The 26201-nt window shown below is 41.1% G+C and overlaps 1 protein-coding gene across 1 annotated transcript in view; it reads left to right on the forward strand.

The window, feature by feature from the left end:
• Positions 1 to 26201, forward strand: part of LOC122810494 (neuron navigator 2-like) — a 2968645-nt gene that overhangs the window by 2432696 nt on the left and 509748 nt on the right. Inside the window, exon 26 of the mRNA XM_044082075.1 lies at positions 23113 to 23196. Within this exon, the coding sequence (XP_043938010.1) occupies positions 23113 to 23196 (84 nt within the window). The remainder of the gene's footprint in view (positions 1 to 23112; positions 23197 to 26201) is intronic.

The following is a 26201-nucleotide window of genomic DNA, read 5'->3' on the forward strand; positions in this document are numbered from 1 at the left end:
TATCATACATTGTGTATACCTTGTTTAGGGCCTGAGCCGTTGTTGGTTGCCGCTCTTGTGCTAGATTTAAAGCGCACTATTAAGAGGAGGCTTGATTGTGCTAGGTTAGTGTTTGGGAAGCCGGATGCTCCGGCGCGCTTCATAAGAAGCGCAAGGACAAAACAGTGAAGTCTAGGGTGAGGAACCGCAGTCCCGGACGGCTCAGGGAGCCAGAGGTTTTGCCAGGAGTCTCTATGGAGTCTCAGGCAGATACTTTACTGTTACAGGATGTGCCCTCTCAGGAGGTAGGCCAGGCTGAGGGGCTTCTCAGGTAACTGTTCTTCCCTCTCTTCCCAAGGTAGTTAGGGCCTCTCCTTCTGTTGCCAAAGCTTCTTTTAGAGGAAGGCCAAGTTCAGCTTCTGTAGGGGCTTCTCCTAGCATTTCGGGCTCTGTGCCTAAGAAACATATGCTTAAAATGGCAGAAGATTTGATTACTCTGATTAGAGGTTCTATGCCCCACCTGATAAGAGGCCTAGGGTGGAACAGGAGTTTGATAGTTTTGAACAGTGTTCACAGGCTTCAGAGTCTTCTGTGGAAGACTTGCAAGAGTTTCCTACTTATTCTGATTCTGATGTGGATGATTCCACTCCTTCAGCTTCTCCTCCTGAGGATTTTTCATTTTCAGAGACTCTTCACTCCATGAGGGAGCACTTTAAATGGGAAGGCCAAGATTACTCTGACTCCAGAAAAGGCTTAGGGAATTCTTGTTTTGCCCCAGCATAGGCCCTTAGCTATTCCTCCTGTGTTGAATGTGGTGGAGGATGTTTTGCAGAGGCTTCTCTGAACCCTGATTCCTTGCCTCCTGCTCCTGTTAAGCCTGATAGGTATTATAGGGTGCCCAAGCTCATAAGTATTTGTTTAAGAGTCCCAGGGCGGACCCAGAAACTGTTTCTCAGGGGCCTAAAGGTGTTAAAGCTTCTGTGGTTAAAAATCCTGTACCCTCTGATAAAGAGGCAAGGGCTTTGGATAGGTGGGGTAAGAAAGTATATACTTCTTCCACTCTAGCCATGAGGCGTTGAATTGTCAATTTCATATGCTGAAATATCAGAATTATCTCCTTTCACAATTAAAATCTAAGGTGGATGCTTTGGCGGAAGGTATTGAGTGTAAAGAATTGCTGGATTTGGTTCATGTGTCTGAACAAGTGGGTAAGCATTCTTTGCAGTGTGGTTTTGATGCTGTTCAGGCCTCCTCGAGGGTGGCTGCTACTAGTTCTGTTCTTCGCAGACATGCATGGTTGAAGGATCAGAATTTAGCTGAGCATGTTAAGACCAGGATTTTGGATGCTCCTTTACAGTCTGATGTGTTGTTTGGACCGCCTGTGGAAGCAGTTTTAAAGAAAATGGAGGACAAAGCTAAGTCTATGCAGACTGTTAAAGATCTTTGCAGGTGCAGCCTCAGTTTAGTAGAAATTGGCCTGCTAAGGGGTGGACATATCCTGCTTATGGTTCCCAGTCTAGGGGTAGATCTAGACGTGGTAGGGGCAGGGCTCAAGGTTCGTTTAGGCCTAGATCAGACAGTTCACCTGCTCAGACTTCTGGTGAGGGCAGGGGTCAGTCCTTTCGTAAGCAGAACCAATGACCTGCCTTTTCAGCTGCCAGTGGACTCTCGTCTGGCAGCTCCTTTGGGAGGAAGATTGTCTCTTTTCAAAGAAAATTGGGATTTAATCACTCAAGACAGATGGGTGCTGGATATCATTCATCAAGGTACAGATTTTATTTCCACACAATGCCCCTTTCAAAGGCATGCCAGATGTTCCTCCTCCACAAAGAAAAGAGGCTCACAAGCAAGTTTCTCAGTTACTCCAGATAGGGGCTATTCAGCCAGTCCCTGTGTCAGAAAGGGATTTTATTCTCGCCTGTTCCTAGTGCCAAAGAAGGGGAACACGTGGAGACCAATTTTGGATTTATCTATCCTCAACACTTATCTGGACATTCCCAAGTTCAAGATGTTGACGTTACAGCAACTGTTACCTCTGCTGGGCAAGGATCACTGGATGGTAACTTTGGATCTCAAGGAAGCTTACCTTCATGTGCCCATAAGGCTAAGTTGCAGAAAGTATCTGCGGTTTGAACTGGAGATTTTCATTATCAGTTCTCTGCATTGCCCTTTGGCAGTATTCACAAAGGTTCTGGCTCCAGTGATAGCTTACTTCAGGCTTCAAGGCATTCAAATTTATCCTTACTTGGACGACTGCCTGATTCTGGCTCAAGAAAAGGAACACCTTCTACAGCATCTGGAATATGTCATAGCAGTGCTAAGATGCCTAGGGTATTCTGTGAACGAAATAAAGTCCAGTCTAGTACCCTCTCAAGACATGTGCTTTCTGGGTGTGAGACTGAATACAGCAGCCCAGATGGCCTTTTTAACCCCGGACAAACAAAGTCTGTCACTTTACTTCCATCAACTATCTCATCAGTCCTGCTGACTGCAAGGACAGTCCTTCAAGCATTAGGGTTCATGGCATCTTGTATTCTGGTGCTTCCAATGCCAAACTGCATATGAGGAAGTCTCAAAATGTATGGACACAGCACTGCCCAGATTTGGACACTGTCATTCAAATAATAATACCTTGCCAAAAAAATTCTTGTGTGTGGCTCTCAGGAATGTCACCTAAACAAGGGACTCTCAGCTCATCTAAATGGAAAGTGGATACAAGACAAGTGGCCTGCCAGACTACAGCATCTACATATCAACATGAAGGAGATGTTAGCAGTCCAGTTTGCATTGATAGACAACACAACTGTCATGTGGTACATCAACAAGCAAGGGGAACACATTCTTATCCTCTATGCAGGCAAGCAATGATTTTATGGGAACTGACTCTTCAGCAAGGTTTCTGCCAGGAGCACAGAACTCCCTAGCAGATGTATTAAGCAGACAAATCATGGATCCCAGTGGAAACTGGATCTTCATGTATTTCAGAAATTGACAGTGTCATGGGGAACTCCAGACATAGATCTGTTCGCTTCTCCACTAAACCACCAGCTGCCAAAGTATTGCACAAAGGGGTTTCATCACACAGCTTGGAAAGTGGATGCTCTGTCTTTCAGTTGGAAAAACCTTCATGTCTATGCCTTTCCACCTCTACCTCTTCTTCCAAAGGTATTACTAAAGGTCAGACAGGACAGGCCAAGGATGATTTTGATAGCTCCAGATTGGCCTCGGCAACACTGGTACCCACTTCTAAGGAGTCTTGTAAAGAAGCCTCCATGGCCTTTACCTCTGATTCCTCATCTGTTATCTCAGGGTCATCTGCTCAATGTCAAGCTTCATTCTCTTCATCTCACAGCTTGGCATATTCTGTGTTGAAACATGGTAGGTCTCAGCTTCCTCAACAAGTTTTAAATGTGATTATGGAAGCTAGAAGGCCTAGTACTAGGAGAAAAATGGAAGAGATTTTTATTTTGGAGTACAGCAAAGAATTTGGAGATTTCAGAGCCTAATTTGAGTGTGGCTCTTCAATATCTTACTGAGTTATTGGACAAAGGTTTGTCTTTCTCTTCCATAAAGATTCATGCTGCAGCAATTTCAGCTCACTATGATTGTGACCCACCTTTGTTTATCCTTTGTTCAAGCAGTTTCTTAGAGGGGCAAAGAATATAAGACCCCACGTAGAGCTCCTACTCCTGCTTGGGATCTCAATTTTGTGTTGGAAAAACTTACTCTACAACCTTTTGAGCCTGCAGCTACTGCTGAATTGAAATATTTGTCATGGAAGACTGCTTTTCTGTTGGCTATTACTTCTGCAAGAAGGGTGTCTGAGTTGCAGGCCCTTATGGCAGTAGAGCCCTTTGATTTTCCATAAGGACAGGGTATCATCTAATCCTTCCTTTATGCCTAAGGTGGTTTCTAGTGTGGCTTTAAACCAAACTATTCATTTGCCTACGTTTTTGCAGATCCTCAAAATAAAGGGGAAAAGATTTTGCACACTTTAGATGTACACAGGCAATATTTGAGCAGGACTAAAGATTTTAGGCAGTCTCAGCAGTTACTTGTTTCTTTTGCTTTAAGTTCACAGGGCAAGCCTGTGTCAAAACAAACTATTTCTAGGTGGATTGGCTTTGCATTGCGTTTTGTTATTCCCATCATGGCAAAGAGGTTCCAGCTGGGATTAGGCCTCATTCCACTAGGGCTACTGCCACTGTTCAGTGCATACTTTCTCTAGGCATTATCACCTGCCTGTATACTCTAAGACTAGAGCTGGTTTTGCCACAGCTGTTTTACAAGGCATGTTGTCAGCTCCTGCTACTTTATAATTTGCCAGCCTCCTTACCTCTGCTTTGGGATTCGAACATAGTACAGTTTTGTACCTACCATAAATGTAGATGTTATTCCCTTCCCTCTGTGTTTCAGGGTGGTTGTGTAGGTGAGTTTACATGCTTATATTTTTGTATATATTACTGTATATATTGTACATGTTTTTGGTGCAGGTTGTTTTGGGACTTGTCTTTTGGGTCTTCTGACATCTGGGGCAAGAACGCGTCATGATTTTAGTACCCTGGCGCTGACGACGCAGTCCTAAGCGCATGACCCCGACGCCAGCCTTATACTCTGGTATTGGACTATACCCAATTGTCAGGACTGCAGCAAGGGAATCCTCGAACATCTACATTTATGGTAGGTACAAAACTGTACTTTTCAGTGATTATGCTACTTTTGTCTTTTCAAGGACTACTGTATCTGGTTTTCTTGCATCTGTTTTTGAGCTATAAGTATTGGGTGATCCCTCGTGATATAAACTTAATTTTCAATGATGCTTTGTAGCTGATGTTTCCAGTGTTTGTCAGCTACTTCAGTATTATGTTTGCACACTCCCCAGTGCAACAGTCTTGCCACATTATTATGCCTTTCAGTATACAGGTCCTCTGACATTAATGCATCACATCCAGCAATGAGATTAACAACAGCTTCCAGTTCTGTTTTACAGAACCTATATTTGTCTGTTTCTCCCACATGATCAATGAACTTTGTAAACCAATGAATACCTAGTCTACTATCCTGGGCCACCAATATTAACCTTTCATCTTTTGGTTTAAATTCACCTCTCCTTAACCATTCCTGTGTTCGATCCTGATCGACATGAGGTTGTTCAGGGAGTTTTCTGTACTTGCAACCATATTTATAACTTTTCCACATTTCTTGCCTTCTCATATGATTGTTCTCCTTATATTCTCTGTTTTGTTTTTTTTTGGCACATTCAGTTGCTGTCTGATTTTTATCTACTTCTAGTTTGGTTTCTATTCCCACTTGACACCGATATGCTTCTGCTAAACTAAGCAGGGAAGTCATTAGAGTTGTTCTCTTCATGTTTCAAAACTTTCACTATGTCTGGATCTGATGAGGTCAGCAGACCTATGATTGCAGATTTATACATGTAATCAATTTCAAGGAGGCCCATACCTCCTTCAGAACGAGGAGTATAAAATTTTGGTATGCACTGATTTTGTATATCATTTGAGAAGTGTGAAGCATTTTTCTTGTTTTCCTGTCCAACTGATGCAGTACTTTCTGGGGGCAAATCAATCACCCCAAAACTATAAGCTAGAACAGGAAGAGCAAATTGGTTTGTAATTTGGCCTTTGTTCCTAGATGTCAGGGCTGTTTTCAGTATTGAATTTAGCCTTCTAAAATATTCCTTAGTAAGTTTTGTACCCATTTCTTCATGTTTTATTGTCGATCTTTATCAGTTCCCAAATATTTATACACTCCCCTTGATCAAATCCCAGACTGAGATTTTCTTTATGCTGCAGCGTTCCAGATTTAAATGTTACTTCTGCACATTTATTAAGACTAGATGACATTCTTTTATCACCTGACAAAGTTTTGACCACTTGCAGTTGTGCTTTTAGCTCCTCATCTGATGAACTGTACAGTTTTAAGTCAACCACAAAAAGAATAGAAGTTTTTACAGTTGTTTCCTGGGAGCCAAATTACAACCATGATCTAATCTGTTAAGTGGACAGCTTAATGGGTTAAGGGCAAGAAAAAAACAGCAGCTGTGACAGTCACCCTGGAATATCACCCTTAATTTTTATTCCTTGGATAATAATTTCTTTTATCATGGCTTAGCTACAAAGTGGTTTGCCACTGTTTTATGGTCACTGTAATGTAATTGGTTAAGGTAGGATGTGTCTATAAGCACTCCTTTATCCATGACTGTGAAATGCTGTTAAATGCTTTTTTGTAATTTGTCCATGACATATTTAGATTTTCCCCCATTTTACAGTTCTCCATTATGACTTTAGCAGCAAATGATATTTTGTTCCATATGACTTTCTTTTATTACCTTTTTGTTATATAGCCGTGATTGAGTTTTCTTCTAAATGACTATACTCTGTTGGCATCAATTCCAGTAGTTTTTAGGGTAGATTGCAGGCTCATTCTTAAGGAAGAGTATCTTCCTGTTGTTAACCAGGTTGGTGTCTTTCCAGGGTAAGCATATAAGTAGTTCTTATTCAGGGCTAAATCTTCGTGTAAAGATGTTAAGACTTTTAGCCAGAAGTTAGGGTACTGTACCTGGGCCTGTGGTTTTCCGGTTAGGAGTTTTTCTTAATTTGGTTTCAGTTCCTCTAGCCATTACATCATCCCATGTCATATTCAGTACATTCGAACTTCTTTCTTTCTTACCGTTTCTTTTACCTCTGTCCATTCATCATCTTTATTATGTTCCACACAGTCTTCATAGATATCTCTCCAAAATGTGTTTATTTTTTCTTTTTTTTTTTTTGGTGGTGGTTCTGTTCCTTTTGTTTTCTAGTTCTCTCTCAAACTTTTTGGGTCGAGCAATGAATTGCTTAGTTTATATTCTTCTTTTGTATTTGTTTGCATATCTTCTAAGATTTATCTTCTGATATCTTTAGTTTATTATTTGCAGTAGCGTATGCTAGATCCTGGTCTGTTCTAATATCGAGCACTTTTATTACCTTTGTCTATCTGTTCCCTTTTCTGTACTCTTCTAACAGTGACACTTTTTGTCTTAATTGCTTTATATTTTTCTCTATTCGATACTTCCATGATGGCATTTGATTTCTTCCCTTCCTCTCCCTTATTGGCCTGAAATTTTATGCCAAGACTTTATCTGTTATTAATTTAGGTGCGTAGTAATATATTATATTTACGTCTGTTATATCACATGAATTTCTGTTAATAGTCTTGATTACTGTGTACATTTGTTTTGTCAGACCGCTATCATTTTGGGTCTTATAGATTTCTGTAACCTATTTCTTTTATCGATCTTAATATGTCTGTACATTTTCATTAAATCAAGCAACTCTTTCCTTCCTTTGCTGTTTCCTGTGGGCACCCCATATTAAGTTCCAGACTACCTTCCTGTGACATATTCTCTTCAGTTTCATCGCGTGTCATCCGTTGCTCTGTCATATGGGAACTCACTGGCCTATCACTGCTCAACATTGACTGCATCAGAGTTGCCACTGTTTCCTGCTCCTTCCCTTGCTATGCAAGTCCTACTGAACTTTTGTACTGGTTTCCTACTAAAGGCTCCAAAGTATATTCATATGGTAACTGATCAGATGCTTCCTGTTCCACAGGTTTCTCATTAATGGGGACTTGATGTTGTGATGTTGCAAGAGTTGGATTTTCTAAACTAAATCTTTCACTTCATAAGTTATCCATAACTTCAGTTTTTGACTTCACCATTACTAATCCTCTTTTCTACTCCCCCTTTGTTTTTTTTTATTTTTTGTATTGTAAAATGTTCCATACCCGGATACCTTTACTTTACTTTGTTTTTTTTTTTTTTTGTATTGATTAGTTTGGCTTTTTCCTTTGTATAAATATTGCACCATTTCATATCTCTTTCTTTCCCATGTTTCTTTTTTATAACTTTCAAAAATCTCTAAATGTTATTCATGGTTTTGCACTTCCTGTGCCACTTCTTTTTCCAAGCACCCCAAGGTTTATTGGTCTGTATAATGTTTTTCATGAATCAGTTGTATTAATGAACAAAAATTTGCATTTGAAGCATTTGACAGTTTTTCTTGTGCAAGTATTTTTCTTTCCTGTAATTTCTGTCTTGAATCTTTTTATGTATCGTCTGTTCAGAAATTCTGAGTTACTGGTATAATAGTAACAATACATAATTTATTAATTATCCTAAATAGTCTACTTTATCGTCTTTATGTCTTTTTTGGCCTCTCACCTTGTGGTTTTTATGGACTGCTACTCCCTTCCACAACAAAGATGGGTCATCCTTCTCTGGAGTCTAGCCTAACCTCCACTGTAGGAATACCTCCATATCTTGAAGTTCTACACACGCATTTTTTCCAGTCCTGGCACCAGTGCGCCTACCAGGATTTGGCATTTTTTTATCCTAGGACTTTTGCACACAGTTATGGTTTTTACTTTTTACCTACTTCTGTTCAGCATATGTGCTATATAAAAATACAGCCTATATATCAGTGACAGTGTATATATTAGTGTCGTCCTGGAGAAATTTTGCAAAAGCAGGGTCCATCTCATGAAGATATTCAACAAAACTTGAGGATGAATTCAATTCCTGCAACACGATTCTCCTTTACTTGCTTCTTTTATCATCTTCCCCATGTAAAAGAAATGATGCTACATTATTATGTACATTTATCTCCTACCGAGTGTCGACACTGTCCCATTCTACCTGATGAGTGCTCATGCTAACTGATGCTACATTATTTTGTACATTTATCTCCTACCGAGTGTTGACACTGTCCCATTCTTCCTGATGAGTGCTCATGCTAACTGATGCTACATTATGTACATATATCTCCTACCATGTGTCGACACTGTCCCATTCTACCTGATCAGTGCTAATGCTAACAGATGCTACATTATTATATACTTTTATCTCCTACCGCGTGTCGACATGTCCCATTCTACCTCATCAGTGCTCATGCTAACTGATGCTACATTATTTTGTACATTTATCTCCTACCGCGTGTCGACACTGTCCCATTCTACCTGATCAGTGCTCATGCTAACTGATGCTACATTATTATGTACATTTATCTCCTGCCGAGTGTCGACACTGTCCCATTCTACCTGATCAGTGCTCATGCTAACTGATGCTACATTATTATGTACATTTATCTCCTACCGCGTGTCGACATGTCTCATTCTACCTGATGAGTGCTCATGCAAACTGTTGCTGCATTATTATGTACATTTATCTCCTACCGGGTGTCGACACTGTCCCATTCTACCTGATCAGTGCTCATGCTAACTGATGCTACATTATTTTGTACATTTATCTCCTACCGCGTGTCGACACTGTCCCATTCTACCTGATGAGTGCTCATGCTAACTGATGCTACATTATTATGTACATTTATCTCCTACCGCGTGTCGACATGTTCCATTCTACCTGATCAGTGCTCATGCTAACTGATGCTACAGTATTTACATTTATCTCCTACCGAGTGTCGACACTGTCCCGTTCTACCTGATCAGTGCTCATGCTAACTGATGCTACCATTGTTATGTACATTTGTCTTCTACCGAGTGTCGACACTGTCCCGTTCTACCTGATGAGTGCTCATGCTAACTGATGCTACATTATTATGTACATTTATCTCCTACCGAGTGTCGACACTGTCCCGTTCTACCTGATCAGTGCTCATGCTAACTGATGCTACATTATTATAAACATTTATCTCCTACCGAGTGTCGACAGTGTCCCATTCTACCTGATCAGTGCTCATGCTAACTGATGCTACATTATGTACATTTATCTCCTACCGCGTGTCGACATGTCCCATTCTACCTGATCAGTGCTCATGCTAACTGATGCTACATTATGTACATTTATCTCCTACCGCGTGTCGACATGTCCCATTCTACCTGATCAGTGCTCATGCTAACTGATGCTACATTATTATATACATTTATCTCTTACTGAGTGTCGACACTGTCGCATTCTACCTGATCAGTGCTAATGCTAACTGATGCTACATTATGTACATTTATCTCCTACTGCGTGTCGACATGTTCCATTCTACCTGATCAGTGCACATGCTAACTGATGCTACATTATTATGTACATTTATCTCCTACCGCGTGTCCACACTGTCCCATTCTACCTGATGAGTGCTCATGCTAACTGATGCTACATTATTATGTACATTTATCTCCTACCGCATGTCGACACTGTCCCATTCTACCTGATCAGTGCTCATGCTAACTGTGATGCTACATTATTATCTAAATTTATCTCTTGCCGAGTGTCGACACTGTCCTGTTCTACCTGATCAGTGCTCATGCTAACTGATGCTACCATTGTTATGAAATTTGTCTTCTACCAAGTGTTGACACTGTCCCATTCTACCTGATGAGTGCTCATGCTAACTGATGCTGCATTATATACATTTATCTCCTACCGCGTGTCGACACTGTCCCATTCTACCTGATGAGTGCTCATGCTAACTGATGCTACATTATTATGTACATTTATCTCCTACCGCGTGTCGACATGTTCCATTCTACCTGATCAGTGCTCATGCTAACTGATGCTACAGTATTATGTACATTTATCTCCTACCGCGTGTCGACACTGTCCCATTCTACCTGATCAGTGCTCATGCTAACTGATGCTACATTATTTACATTTATCTCCTACCGAGTGTCGACACTGTCCCGTTCTACCTGATCAGTGCTCATGCTAACTGATGCTACATTATTATATACTTTTATCTCCACCGCGTGTCGACATGTCCCATTCTACCTCATCAGTGCTCATGCTAACTGATGCTACATTATTATGTACATTTATCTCCTACCGAGTGTCGACACTGTCAAATTCTACCTGATCAGTGCTCATGCTAACTGATGCTACATTATTATGTACATTTATCTCCTACCGCGTGCCGACATGTCTCATTCTACCTGATGAGTGCTCATGCAAACTGTTGCTGCATTATTATGTACATTTATCTCCTACCGGGTGTCGACACTGTCCCATTCTACCTGATCAGTGCTCATGCTAACTGATGCTACATTATTATGTACATTTATCTCCTACCGCGTGTCGACATGTTCCATTCTACCTGATCAGTGCTCATGCTAACTGATGCTACAGTATTATGTACATTTATCTCCTACCGCGTGTCGACACTGTCCCATTCTACCTGATCAGTGCTCATGCTAACTGATGCTACATTATTTACATTTATCTCCTACCGAGTGTCGACACTGTCCCGTTCTACCTGATCAGTGCTCATGCTAACTGATGCTACCGTTGTTATGTACATTTGTCTTCTACCGAGTGTCGACACTGTCCCGTTCTACCTGATGAGTGCTCATGCTAACTGATGCTACATTATTATGTACATTTATCTCCTACCGAGTGTCGACACTGTCCCGTTCTACCTGATCAGTGCTCATGCTAACTGATGCTACATTATTATAAACATTTATCTCCTACCGAGTGTCGACAGTGTCCCATTCTACCTGATCAGTGCTCATGCTAACTGATGCTACATTATGTACATTTATCTCCTACCGCGTGTCGACATGTCCCATTCTACCTGATCAGTGTACTGCGTGTCGACATGTCCCATTCTACCTGATCAGTGCACATGCTAACTGATGCTACATTATTATGTACATTTATCTCCTACCGCGTGTCCACACTGTCCCATTCTACCTGATGAGTGCTCATGCTAACTGATGCTACATTATTATGTACATTTATCTCCTACCGCATGTTGACACTGTCCCATTCTACCTGATCAGTGCTCATGCTAACTGTGATGCTACATTATTATCTAAATTTATCTCTTGCCGAGTGTCTACACTGTCCTGTTCTACCTGATCAGTGCTCATGCTAACTGATGCTACCATTGTTATGAACATTTGTCTTCTACCAAGTGTTGACACTGTCCCATTCTACCTGATGAGTGCTCATGCTAACTGATGCTGCATTATGTACATTTATCTCCTACCGAGTGTCGACATGTCCCATTCTACCTGATCAGTGCTCGTGCTAACTGATGCTACATTAGTATGTACATTTATCTCCTACCGAGTGTCGACATTGTCCGTTATACCTGATGAGTGCTCATGCTAACTGATGCTACATTATTATGTACATTTATCTCCTACCACGTGTCGACACTGTCCCATTCTACCTGATCAGTGCTCATGCTAACTGATGCTACAGTATTATGTACATTTATCTCCTAACAAGTGTCGTCACTGTCCCATTCTCCCTGATGAGTGCTCATGCTAACTGATGCTACATTATTATGTACATTTTTCTCCTACCGCGTGTCGACACTGTCCCATTCTACCTGATGAGTGCTCATGCTAACTGATGCTACATTATTATGTACATTTATCTCCTACCGCGTGTCGACACTGTCCCATTCTACCTGATCAGTGCTCATGCTAACTGAGGCTACATTATTATGTACATTTATCTCCTACCGCGTGTCGACATGTCCCATTCTACCTGATCAGTGCTCATTCTAACTGATGCTACATTATGGACATTTATCTCCTACCACGTGTCAACACTGTCCCATTCTACCTGATCAGTGCTCATGCTAACTGATGCTACATTATCTACATTTGTCTTCTACCGCATGTCGACACTGTCCCGTTCTACCTGATGAGTGCTCATGCTAACTGATGCTACATTATTATGTACATTTATCTCCTACCGAGTGTCAACACTGTCCCATTCTACCTGATCAGTGCTCATGCTAACTGATGCTACATTATGATATACTTTTATCTCCTACCGAGTGTCGACACCGTCCCATTCTACCTGATCAGTGCTCATGCTAACTGATGCTACATTATGATATACTTTTATCTCCTACCGAGTGTCGACACCGTCCCATTCTACCTGATCAGTGCTCATGCTAACTGATGCTACATTATTATATACATTTATCTCCTACTGAGTGTCGACACTGTCCAATTCTACCTGATCAGTGCTCATGCTAACTGATGCTACATTATGTACATTTATCTCCTACCGCGTGTCATGTCCCATTCTACCTGATCAGTGCTCATGCTAACTGATGCTACATTATTTTGTACATTTATCTCCTACCACGTGTCGACACTGTCCCATTCTACCTGATCAGTGCTCATGCTAACTAATGCTACATTATTATGTACATTTATCTCCTGCCGAGTGTTGACACTGTCCTGTTCTACCTGATCAGTGCTCATGCTAACTGATGCTACCATTGTTATGTACATTTGTCTTCTATCGAGTGTCGACACTGTCCCATTCTACCTGATGAGTGCTCATGCTAACTGATGCTACATTATTATGTACATTTATTTCCTACCGCGTGTCGACACTGTCCCATTCTACCTGATCAGCACTCATGCTAACTGATGCTACATTATTATGTACATTTATCTCCTACCACATGCCGACATGTCCCATTCTACCTGATCAGTGCTCATGCTAACTGATGCTACATTATGTACATTTGTCTTCTACCGAGTGTCGACACTGTCCCATTCTACCTGATGAGTGCTCATGCTAACTGATGCTACATTATGTACATTTATCTCCCAACGGGTGTCGACACTGTCCCATTCTACCTGATGAGTGCTCATGCTAACTGATGCTACATTGTTATGTACATTTATCTCCTACCGTGTGTCGACACTATCCCATTCTACTTGATGAGTGCTCATGCTAACTGATGCTACATTATTATGTACATTTATCTCCTACCGCGTGTCGACACTGTCCCATTCTACCTGATCAGTGCTCATGCTAACTGATGCTACATTATTTTGTACATTTATCTCCTACCGCGTGTCGACACTGTCCCATTCTACCTGATGAGTGCTCATGCTAACTGATGCTACATTATTATGTACATTTATCTCCTACCGTGTGTCGACAGTGTCCCATTCTACCTGATGAGTGCTCATGCTAACTGATGCTACATTATTATGTACATTTATCTCCTACTGTGTGTCGACATGTCCCATTCTACCTGAGCAGTGCTCATGCTAACTGATGCTACATTATTATGTACATTTATCTCCTACCGCATGTCGACACTGTCCCATTCTACCTGATCAGTGCTCATGCTAACTGATGCTACATTATTATGTACATTTATCTCCTACCGCGTGTCGACACTGTCACATTCTACCTGATGAGTGCTCGTGCTAACTGAAGCTACATTATTATGTACATTTATCTCCTACCGCGTGTCAACACTGTCCCATTCTACCTGATCAGTGCTCATGCTAACTGATGCTACATTATGTACATTTATCTCCTACCGCTTGTTGACATGTCTCATTCTACCTGATCAGTGCTCATGCTAACTGATGCTACATTATTATGTACATTTATCTCCTACCGCGTGTCAACACTGTCCCATTCTACCTGATCAGTGCTCATGCTAACTGATGCTACATTATGTACATTTATCTCCTGCCGCTTGTTGACATGTCTCATTCTACCTGATCAGTGCTCATGCTAACTGATGCTACAGTATTATGTACATTTATCTCCTACCACGTGTCAATACTGTCCCATTCTACCTGATCAGTGCTCATGCTAACTGATGCTACATTATTATGTACATTTATCTCCTACCGTGTGTCGACATGTCCCATTCTACCCGATCAGTGCTCATGCTAACTGATGCTACATTATGTACATTTATCTCCTACCGCATGTCGACATGTCCCATTCTACCTGAGCAGTGCTCATGCTAACTGATGCTACATTATTATGTACATTTATCTCCTACCGCGTGTCAACACTGTCCCATTCTACCTGATCAGTGCTCATGCTAACTGATGCTACATTATTATGTGCATTTATCTCCTACCGCATGTCAACATGTCCCATTCTACCTGATCAGTGCTCATGCTAACTGATGCTACATTATTATGTACATTTATCTCCTACCGCGTGTCGACACTGTCCCATTCTACCTGATCAGTGCTCATGCTAACTGATGCTACATTATTATGTACATTTATCTCCTACCACATGTCGACACTGTCCCATTCTACCTGATCAGTGCTCATGCTAACTGATGCTACATTATGTACATTTATCTCCTACCACTTGTCGACATGTCCCATTCTGCCTGGTCAGTGCTCATGCTAACTGATGCTACATTATGTACATTTATCTCCTACCGCTTGTCGACATGTCCCATTCTACCTGATGAGTGCTCATGCTAACTGATGCTACATTATTATGTACATTTATCTCCTACCGCTTGTCGACATTTCCCATTCTACCTGAGCAGTGCTCATGCTAACTGATGCTACAGTATTATGTACATTTATCTCCTACCGCGTGTCGACACTGTCCCATTCTACCTGATCAGTGCTCATGCTAACTGATGCTACATTATGTACATTTATCTCCTACTGCTTGTCGACATGTCCCATTCTACCTGATGAGTGCTCATGCTAACTGATGCTACATTATTATGTACATTTATCTCCTACCGCTTGTCGACATGTCCCATTCTACCTGAGCAGTGCTCATGCTAACTGATGCTACAGTATTATGTACATTTATCTCCTACCGCGTGTCGACACTGTCCCATTCTACCTGATCAGTGCTCATGCTAACTGATGCTACATTATTATGTACATTTATCTCCTACCGCGTGTCGACACTGTCCCATTCTACCTGATCAGTGCTCATGCTAACTGATGCTACATTATTATGTACATTTATCTCCTACCACATGTCGACACTGTCCCATTCTACCTGATCAGTGCTCATGCTAACTGATGCTACATTATGTACATTTATCTCCTACCACGTGTCGACACTGTCCCATTCTACCTGATCAGTGCTCATGCTAACTGATGCTACATTATTATGTACATTTATCTCCTACCGCATGTCAACATGTCCCATTCTACCTGATCAGTGCTCATGCTAACTGATGCTACATTATTATGTACATTTATCTCCTACCGCTTGTCGACATGTCCCATTCTACCTGAGCAGTGCTCATGCTAACTGATGCTACATTATTATGTACATTTATCTCCTACCGCGTGTCGACACTGTCCCATTCTACCTGATCAGTGCTCATGCTAACTGATGCTACATTATTATGTACATTTATCTCCTACCGCTTGTCGACATGTCCCATTCTACCTGATGAGTGCTCATGCTAACTGATGCTACATTATTATGTACATTTATCTCCTACCGCGTGTCGACACTGTCCCATTCTACCTGATCAGTGCTCATGCTAACTGATGCTACATTATTATGTACATTTATCTCCTACCGCGTGTCGACATGTCCCATTCTACCTGATGAGTGCTCATGCTAACTGATGCTACATTATTATGTACATTTATCTCCTACCGCGTGTCGACACTGTCCCGTTCTACCTGATGAGTGCTCATGCTAACTGATGCTACATTATTATGTACATTTATCTCCTACCGCGTGTCGACACTGTCCCGTTCTACCTGATGAGTGCTCATGCTAACTGATGCTACATTATTATGTACATTTATCTCCTACCGCGTGTCGACACTGTCCCATTCTACCTGATCAGTGCTCATGCTAACTGATGCTACATTATGTACATTTATCTCCTACCGCGTGTCGACACTGTCCCATTCTACCTGATCAGTGCTCATGCTAACTGATGCTACATTATTATGTACATTTATCTCCTACCGCGTGTCGACATGTCCCATTCTACCTGATCAGTGCTCATGCTAACTGATGCTACATTATTATGTACATTTATCTCCTACCGCGTGTCGACACTGTCCCATTCTACCTGATGAGTGCTCATGCTAACTGATGCTACATTATTATGTACATTTATCTCCTACCGGCGTGTCGACACTGTCACATTCTTCCTGATCAGTGCTCATGCTAACTGATGCTACATTATTATGTACATTTATCTCCTACCGCGTGTCGACACTGTCCCATTCTACCTGATGAGTGCTCATGCTAACTGATGCTACATTATTATGTACATTTATCTCCTACCGCGTGTCGACACTGTCCCATTCTTCCTGATGAGTGCTCATGCTAACTGATGCTACATTATTATGTACATTTATCTCCTACCGCGTGTTGACATGTCCCATTCTACCTGATGAGTGCTCATGCTAACTGATGCTACATTATTATGTACATTTATCTCCTACCGCGTGTCGACACTGTCCCATTCTACCTGATCAGTGCTCATGCTAACTGATGCTACATTATGTACATTTATCTCCTACCGCGTGTCGACATGTCTCATTCTACCTGATCAGTGCTCATGCTAACTGATGCTACATTATGTACATTTATCTCCTACCGCGTGTCGACACTGTCCCATTCTACCTGATCAGTGCTCATGCTAACTGATGCTACATTATTATGTACATTTATCTCCTACCGCGTGTCGACACTGTCCCGTTCTTCCTGATGGGTACGCATGCTTTTCATGCATTTGCTTCCAATGATTTCCTGCTTTGCGTTTATACAATGCCAGGTATACTTGTAATCCAAATTACTTACTCTTATTTCTTTCTTCTGGGAAATTGCCATCCACCCTGACCCTTTAGCATTTTAAAGCTTGCATTGAGTTACTGGGCCAGTGATCTTTGAGAACCTTAAAATGTCTAGCCCTGTATTCTAATGGTAGTGAAGCTTGCAAAGTGAATCATAACAAAGATAGGCCGCACATGTACATGCTTGGGTACACATGTTTCCGTTATCCACGGGGGCCACTTGTGCTAAACCAGAAGTGAATCTGCAGTTATTCATACATTCAGGTTACATTTGAATAAATTGAGAAATACTATGTGGCGATGAAGTCTTTTCCACAGATGTGGTATTGTCTATGATAACATTCTTATCCCTCCAGCATTTTGTGTTAATCTTGCAGAAAAGATTGAGGTCCCCTGAGACATTTCTGATACCGCTGTACGTCTGAACATGTAATAATTCTGACAGCGCAGAGTCTATTGAGGTGTGCTGTACATGATGCAAAGGTTGCTTGTCAGTAGCCTGTATGATACTGAGAAGAGCGACAAGGTTTTGAGATGGTCTGCACATTTCCAGCTTTGAGAAGTGTTTGAACAAATACATATCAACAGTCATTATAGTCAGTGATTGGCCTAACGAGTGGTCAGTACAGAGGAGCAGTAACATGCCTGGATCTGGGCAACTTAGCCTTCATTATTAGCTGTGGGATTAAAAAGGACTTCCTTACAATAGTGGATACGTGGTGAAATGGAAAGGTACTTACTAAACTACCCAACCAGTCATTTGTGGTAAAAGGCAGGCATTTAAGGAGTCAGTAGCATAAATGCCTCCGGAAGTAGCATTCAGAAGAGGAAGCTGTTGCTTAGGAAGCAGCGAAAGGAGACTTAAGAGCTTCGGTTAAAATAAAGGGAAGAGAAACGTGGGAAAATACTAACAGAAAATATTGTGAATGTTGGCTAGTGTTAAAGCACTGCAGAACAATGTAGAAAACCGCAGTGAATGGATGGAGAGCAGCTGAAAGGGGTCAGGGAGAGTATCAGAGAATATGTGGACAGTATGCATGAGCATGGAAATGTGGCACTCTGGTGGCATTTATTCTTTGACAGTAGCCCTAGAGAAAAAAACTTTTGGTGCAGAATTTAATAAGCGGAAGGCAGAGAGAGCAGTAGAAAAGCTGAGCGAGTCGTAACTCCAGGAAAATGATAAAGTACCCTGAAGGAATTAGGGAAATATTGTGCATGGTTTGTGAAAGTCTTTACAAAGTACATGAGATGATTAGCACGAAATGCCGCTGCCCATGCACTTTGTTTTGTGGTAAAGGTGAAACACAGTACTGATTTACCACAAATAACTTGTGATCCAGTTTGGGAGTATATTCACAGTGAGATTGTTAACCTAGAATACAGAGTCTAATGTGCTTGTTGTGGGACCGCCAGTGTAGAGTAGTACTGATGCCAAATCTTGGATGGTCATGTGATGAGCATGTGACATGAAACAGATGAGAAACAAAGAAGAAATATATAACATGGAGGAAAGTGAGTTATTTATTTATTTATTTTTTTTGAAAAGCCCATCTCCCTGGTGTAAGCGTCCCTTGGTTGTCCGCGTGGTGTGCTGCTCCCTGGAAGCCAAGTACTCCTAATTGGGTTGTCCCCCACTGCTGTATGACTTCCCTCAAGTAACTAAACTTCTCTGAAGCCTCAACGCAGTGTCTCAAAGTATCAGCACCTGGAAGCATCCCTATATATTTCCCAGCTTGGCTATTGCTGATAGACCTAATTGATTTAATCCTTGAAGCCAAGTACTCCTAATTGGGTTGTCCCCCACTGTTGTATGACTTCCCTCAAGTAACTAAACTTCTCTGAAGCCTCAACGCAGTGTCTCAAAGTATCAGCACCTGGAAGCATCCCTATATATTTCCCAGCTTGGCTGTTGCTGATAGACCTAATTGATTTAATGTATGTGTCTTTAGTACCGTCTACTTTTACTTAAATTTGCTAAGACCTGTTGGAATTGGGCCAGCACACTCGCGGATCCTACCTACGTAACCTACCTAGGCCGTCCTATCCCCCACCAAGTATATTTTCCTGTGTACCCTAAAGTTGTGGTCTTTCCCCCCTTACGCCACTAGATGGCAGCATAATACAGTGATTTATTTTTATAAATCTGCTGAGGTTTATTAACCTTATTTTGTAACCAAGTGCATCTCTTAGAAAGAATTTTAGCAGTCACTGAGTCACAGAATATAGGTAAATTGGTTTTGTTACCTTTAAAGCAAACTGGTTTGCCTAAATTTACTAATAAAACTTCCATAATAAAGTGCTCCTTATCTGCCTGGTATACTTCGGTGATAAGCTGTCTGGAAGGTCTGATTGGCTCCACACAATCAACTGATTTGGTGTATACCTGCTAGTCTCCCCATATTTCAACTACAACCTATCTCTACTTCCTACATCCTTTTTAAAAATGTATTAAAAATCTCTTCACAACCTGCCTAAAACTCAAACCCTGTACCCCATCTGCAGATCAGTTACCATCTGAATACCTTCAAAAAGCAGCTGAAGCAGTAGCTTATCCTATATCCCTCCTTATAAATAGAACCATCAGTGAAGGAACCATCCCTGCTATCTGGAAAATTTCCCACATAATCCCTTTACATAAAGGAGGCAGCTCAAAAGAGTATTCTAACTATAGACCTATAGCTCTATCACCCTTAGCAAAAATTATGGAGAAATGTATTCATCATCAGCTAATGCACCACTTAACTCAATTCAATTTACTAGCTAACTGCCAACATGGCTTTAGGCCATTTCATAGCACTACCACAACTCTCATATCATTTACCGAGTGTATCAATAGAAACCGCAATAATAGTATCCTAACATCTGCACTCTTCTTAGACCTGTCAAAAGCCTTTGACATGGTAAACCACCATCTGCTCCTAAAAACCCTTGAATCTCTCTCACTTGATACCAAAGCTATTCAATGGTTTACTTCCTATCTTAGTAACAGGCAACAGGCTGTTCTCTGGGAAAACACACTTTCATCTCTTCTGCCAGTCTCTCTTGGAGTACCACAAGGTTCCATCCTAGGTCCCCTCCTTTTCTCTTTATTCATAAATGACTTACATGTAGCAATACCTCAAGCTACATGTATTCAATATGCAGACGACTCAACTCTCATATGCTCTGCTAATACCTCCTCTGAACTACAAACCCTAACACAGAACATATTTACCACTGTTGAGGCATGGTTCTTGAAACGCTGCCTACTTTTGAATGCCAATAAAACCAAACTCCTGCTTTTCAGACCTAATAGTAAGTCCCCCCTCTTAGACTTCTCTATTACTTCCAATAATGGTACACATATAGTCCCTGACTCTACCACAAAACTGTTAGGTATTACAATTGACAATAACCTCACTTTTGATAACCACATTAATAATACTATCAAAACTGTAAATAGAAAACTTGGCTCCTTATTTAGAATTAAAACCTTTCTAGCTCCACAGGCCAAAATTACACTCGCTCACTCTCATCTTATTTCTACTCTTCTTTATGCCTCTCCCATCTACACTAACTTAAAGAAAAATAACCTTACTAAACTAGCAAATGCATACAATAGCATTGCTAGATTTGTTACTGGAAACCCATTTAGAACTCACCACTGTCAAAATCTACTACAACTAAACTGGCTAGAACTGAAAAATACACTATTACTCTCCCAACTTACCTTTATTCACAGGATATTTCACCATCCGAAAAATACCCCTATACTTTCTGACCTTATTTCTCCCTATTCTAATCTAAATTCACTACGCTCCTCTAATAAACTTCTTGTGAAGCTAACTAAGTCCAATAACATTGCAGGTGATTCACTATTCTCCAACACCATAGGTAAACACTGGAATTCACTACCTACCACTTTAAGTACTACATCATCACCCTTCCTCTTTAAACAAAAGCTCAAACAACACCTAAAAACACTCTGGCTATGCCCATGCATCAATCCTGACTAATCCTATGATTCTACTAATGACTCTTCTCATATTTACCTTCTCTTACCTCTTTCTACTCACTCCCTTCTGAAGAACTATCTCAAAACACCTTTGTTAATTAGTCTCAGATACAATTTAATTAACAACGCTGTATGGTTGTATGTTTGTAATTGCTTATGCAAATTTACTCTTTATGAATGTTTTACTAATGTATAACTCCCCTAATCCTATACTGTAAATAGAAGTAAATGTCCTTCCTAGTATAAATTTTCTCCTACTATATTTTAGATTGAACCTTATTTCTGTATGTATTTTTTACTAACTATTTGCTTTCTTTATGTAATGACTTGTTTGTATTAACCTTAATGTGGAGCTTTTCTCCCCGGGCCTCTGCTGAAAATGGAAATATATCCAGTTGGACTAGCCCGGTAAACAAATGTAAAATAAAATAAAAATAAAATAAAAATAAAATCCAAAACATTTAAACAAAAGCACATGTCCCTTGTTTTCCTATTAAAGTTGGTAAGGATGGTTGCTTTTTGATGTTCATATAAATAATGCAGACCAGTCTATTGTCCCTATTTTGGGGGAATACTCTATGTTTATTTTAAGGGAAAATTTGAAGAGAAGACTTCATGGCGCCAGGAATAGTTTAACCCTAGCTAAGCGGCAATGCATAAAGTGTGTGTGTGCGTTTGTGTGTGTGTGTGTGTGTATATATATATATATATATATATATATATATATATATATATATATTTTTTTTTAAATACAACAGTAGCAAATGAGCAAACTGATTAAAAAAAATGAACCAATTAACCAATAAAAAGCTAAAATGAGCCCCATTCCAGCAGTCTTCGATCAGACAAGTTCTAACTGCACACTCCTGCCACTAGGGGCAGGGGGACCTTCTCCAAAAAAGATGGTCTGGATTAGTGCTCAAGTTATACAAACAAAGCTAGATTCAACAAGGCATACCTTCACATAAGCAGGCACAACATATTGTATTTATTTCAATACAGCTTATTCCTTCCATTTTCTAAAGAGCCTTCCAGCAAATATTTTATTTCCTTTATAATATTAAGAGCCTTCCAGCAATTATTTTATCTCCTTTGTAATATTAATTATTATTATTTTTTTTTTACAGTTTAGTTTGGTTTTGGGTGGCCACGGTGGTGCAGTGTTTTGCATTGTCACCTCATAGCAAGAGGTTCTCTGGTTCGATTCTCGGCTGGGGTGCCTTCTACGTGGAGTCTGCATGTCCTCCCTGTGGTCGCGTGGATTTCTACTAAGACTACACCTTTTAACTTCCCCTTTCAGACATAGATGATTGAAGGTGACTGCCCTTTAGCCCACTGCCTTCAGGCATTGTTGTTTTAGCATGTTCATACATTCGTACATGTTTTGTATTAGACACTAAAAGCATTGTAATTTGTCTGTTGAAAGGAGAAACACACCTTGAAAGTGACTGTACCTGTGTGAGGTGTCTTGTGAACAGAAGTCAAAGCAAAAGATGAGATCTGCAATTAAAACAAATTCATTTTCTTCAGTGTTCTATTTTTTCTGTTTTGATGGCTTTGGCTCAGGTTACTTTGTTTCATTTTTGTAGGCTCACCTGGTAGCAGCCTTTGAACAGAGCCTCAGTAACATGACCATTCGATTACAAAGTCTGACCGTGACTGCAGAGCAGAAGGCAAGTAACGAAACTAGTCTTTGTTTTATGTAATCAGAAGGAAGCTGGCACTTCCTCAACATGCTTGAGGAAGTGTTTACTTTATAAAATTATTTTAAATATTACTGTCTGAATGTTGGATAATTTTCATTATTTAATCATCTGTACTCTCGTCTACTTTTGCAATGTATTCATCTTAATTTTGGGAAAGTGAATTCAGTTATTGGCAGGCCGAACCTAGCAGCAATGGATAATGTAGACAAGACAGTAAGGTAATTCAGTAAGTTTCATTTCATGCTATATAGGTCTAAGGTGTGCATCACAAACGTTGGCTTTGTGTTTCAGGATATGAACCACTGGTCCTTATAACTTCACTTGTATTTTCTGTTACAGTAAACACTGGTATTTTGTCCTTAAGGACCTAAGTATTTCTCCCATGTTTTTCTCTGTCATTGTCCTAGACCTTGCTTGACCATTCCTGTAAAAAATGTTTAATTGGTAAGGCTACTTCAGCCAGAAGACAGTAAGATACACTAGCCAGACTAAGCTCAACCAAGGAAACGTATTGGAGAAAAATCATGTGACTTTATTATCCTTTGTTGACCAGGTTAGTCCCACTAGACTAGTAGCCTCTTTTCAGGGGAGCCCTAAGTTGGTATTTGCATTACTAGGTGAAATTTATCAAGGTCATCAGAGAACATCCCATACACTTTAGATAGGTGCCGTGGGATCTTTCACATCTACCTGAGGTACCACCCACTAAAGCAGATGAAGCCTCTGTTTAATGTCTCATCTGAAGGACCACATGCTCAGGACAACAGTACCACCCTTATGTTGCACTGCTGTGTCACCAGTCTTTCTGGTGTGGGAATAGAACCTATGGCCTTCTAAACCAAAGGCAAGTGTGCTACCTGTTGCGCCACTGACACTGCTCAACATTCACATTCTAGGAATGTAAGTGCAACGCATAGTTGTTCTTTTACTTTTGCATTAAAAAATGATGTGCAAGGAAACCCGATATGAAATGCAGGATTCCGTTTTTTCACAATGATATGTGCAAGGAAACCAGATATTATGAAATGCAGGATTCTGTTTTTTCACAATGATGGTCTGAGTAAACTAGACTAACAGTAAGAGATAAACTATTATAAACAAGGTAAATGTACAATAATGAAATCCGTGTAAATTAAATGTGCTGTTAAAATGGGGAAGAAGAAAATAGGTTAGGAGAGGGTGGGGTGGTTACATGGTTTTGAAAGTTTAGATAGTTACCGTAGATGTCCCAGAAAAATATAGGCGGGGCCAGTGAAAATTTGGCAGCAGTCACAAAGTTCATGGAGTTCGATATATTGGGGGTTAATTTGGAGGCCTGATTTGGGAAACCAGATATTCATCGTGTTTCACTGTTGCAGTCATTACACTTGGGTTATCCTGCTGGCAGGCTACCCGCAGTTGGCCTGAATTCCAAAGTCGTGGTCCAGCGTCGGTTGCTGTTGCCTCTTCCCTGACGTCAGTGCGCCAGGGGTATAGAAGATGCAGCCGACGCCATTTTCTTCAGTCTTTCTTGCCGCGTGGTGCCCAAAGCAAAAGCAGTTCGCAAGTGCCGGTCGACTCCTGAGATTTTTGAAATTGAATTTCAGATCCGAAGTCTTCAGTAAAGCTAAGTACCCCGTTGGGGAAACTTTTTCTTGCTCCAGACCGATGTCAGTAAAAGTTAACAATTGTATTTCTTGTGGGAAGCAAATACCTCATAAGGATTTTCATTCTTACTGTATTCCTTGCCTATTCTGTGGTGGTGGTGCTGTGGTAGCGTTGTCGCCTCAGTTAGACGTTGCCCTTCGATTCTTAGTTAGAGCGTCTTCTGTGTAGCGACATGTGTGAATGGACGTTCCTTTGTTGAAGGTTGTGCGTTAGGCCCGGCAAGCCAGTACATAAAAATCTACTGCCAATCATTAGCAGACCGGAGTTCCGCTGTGGCGAACCCCTAACCGGGAAAAGCCGAAAGACACAAACTGTATTCCTTGCCTAGGCCCTGACCGCAACGTTGCTAGTTGTCGGTTTTGTGCTGGATTCAACCAACGCACTGTTAAGCGTCAGTTCGATTTTGCTTTGCATTACTTTGGCTGAAGGTTTAACTATATAATGCCATCGGTACAACCGATGACCGGAATTCATAAAAAGCGCAAGGACAAAGAAAAGGACAGGCATCCGAGGTCCAAAACCGACGACGAAGCCTCTTCTAGGCCAGTCGCCGGTTCTCAGTGAGGCGCTTTTGCAGCCCCTGACACCCGCTACCTCAGAGCCACAGGCTGCCTCCGACTCCCACGTGGAGACAACTAGGCCTCTGGAAACTCAAGGTATTGGGCCTACGGAAACTATTCCCTCAGATGTGTCCGGAGCCGCTGAGCAGGCATCGGCTTCTGAGGGTGTTTTCAGACCTACACAGCTTACTATCAAGATCACTTCAGCAGCCAAGGCAAAGTCTACAACACCTTTAAAGATAAAGAAACAAGTACAGCATTCTCCTGGACAGTCATCCATGTCAAAGAATCAGATGCTTAAAATGGCCGAGGACCTAATTACTTTGATCAGGGGTTCCCATCCCCCTCCTGATAAAAGGCCTAGGCAAGACACTGACGATGATTCCTCTGACCAGGTTTCTATTTCCTCTGATTCCTCTTCTGAACAGGGATATTCTCTTCCTTCCTATGAGGACTCTGATGCTGCAGAATCTATCCCTTCAGCCTCTCCTCCTGAGGACTACACTTTTGGGGAAACCCTGCACACCATGAGGGAGCATTTCCATTGGGAGAGCCAGGATTATTCAGAATCTAAGAAAAGGCTCAGAGACTTTCTTTTATTGCCTCAGCACAGGCCTCTTGTTATCCCCCCTGTACTAGATATTGTTGATGATGTTTTTTCTGAATCCAGTTTGTCTCCCGATTCTTTACCCCCTGCACCAGTCAAGCCAGACAGGTACTACAGGGTTCCAGATTCTCATAAATGTCTTTATAAAAACCCTGCTG

The sequence above is a fragment of the Protopterus annectens genome, chromosome 9.part0, assembly GCF_019279795.1.
Source record: "Protopterus annectens isolate FY-2018-M chromosome 9.part0, PAN1.0, whole genome shotgun sequence".
Classification (NCBI taxonomy): Eukaryota; Metazoa; Chordata; order Ceratodontiformes; family Protopteridae; genus Protopterus; species Protopterus annectens.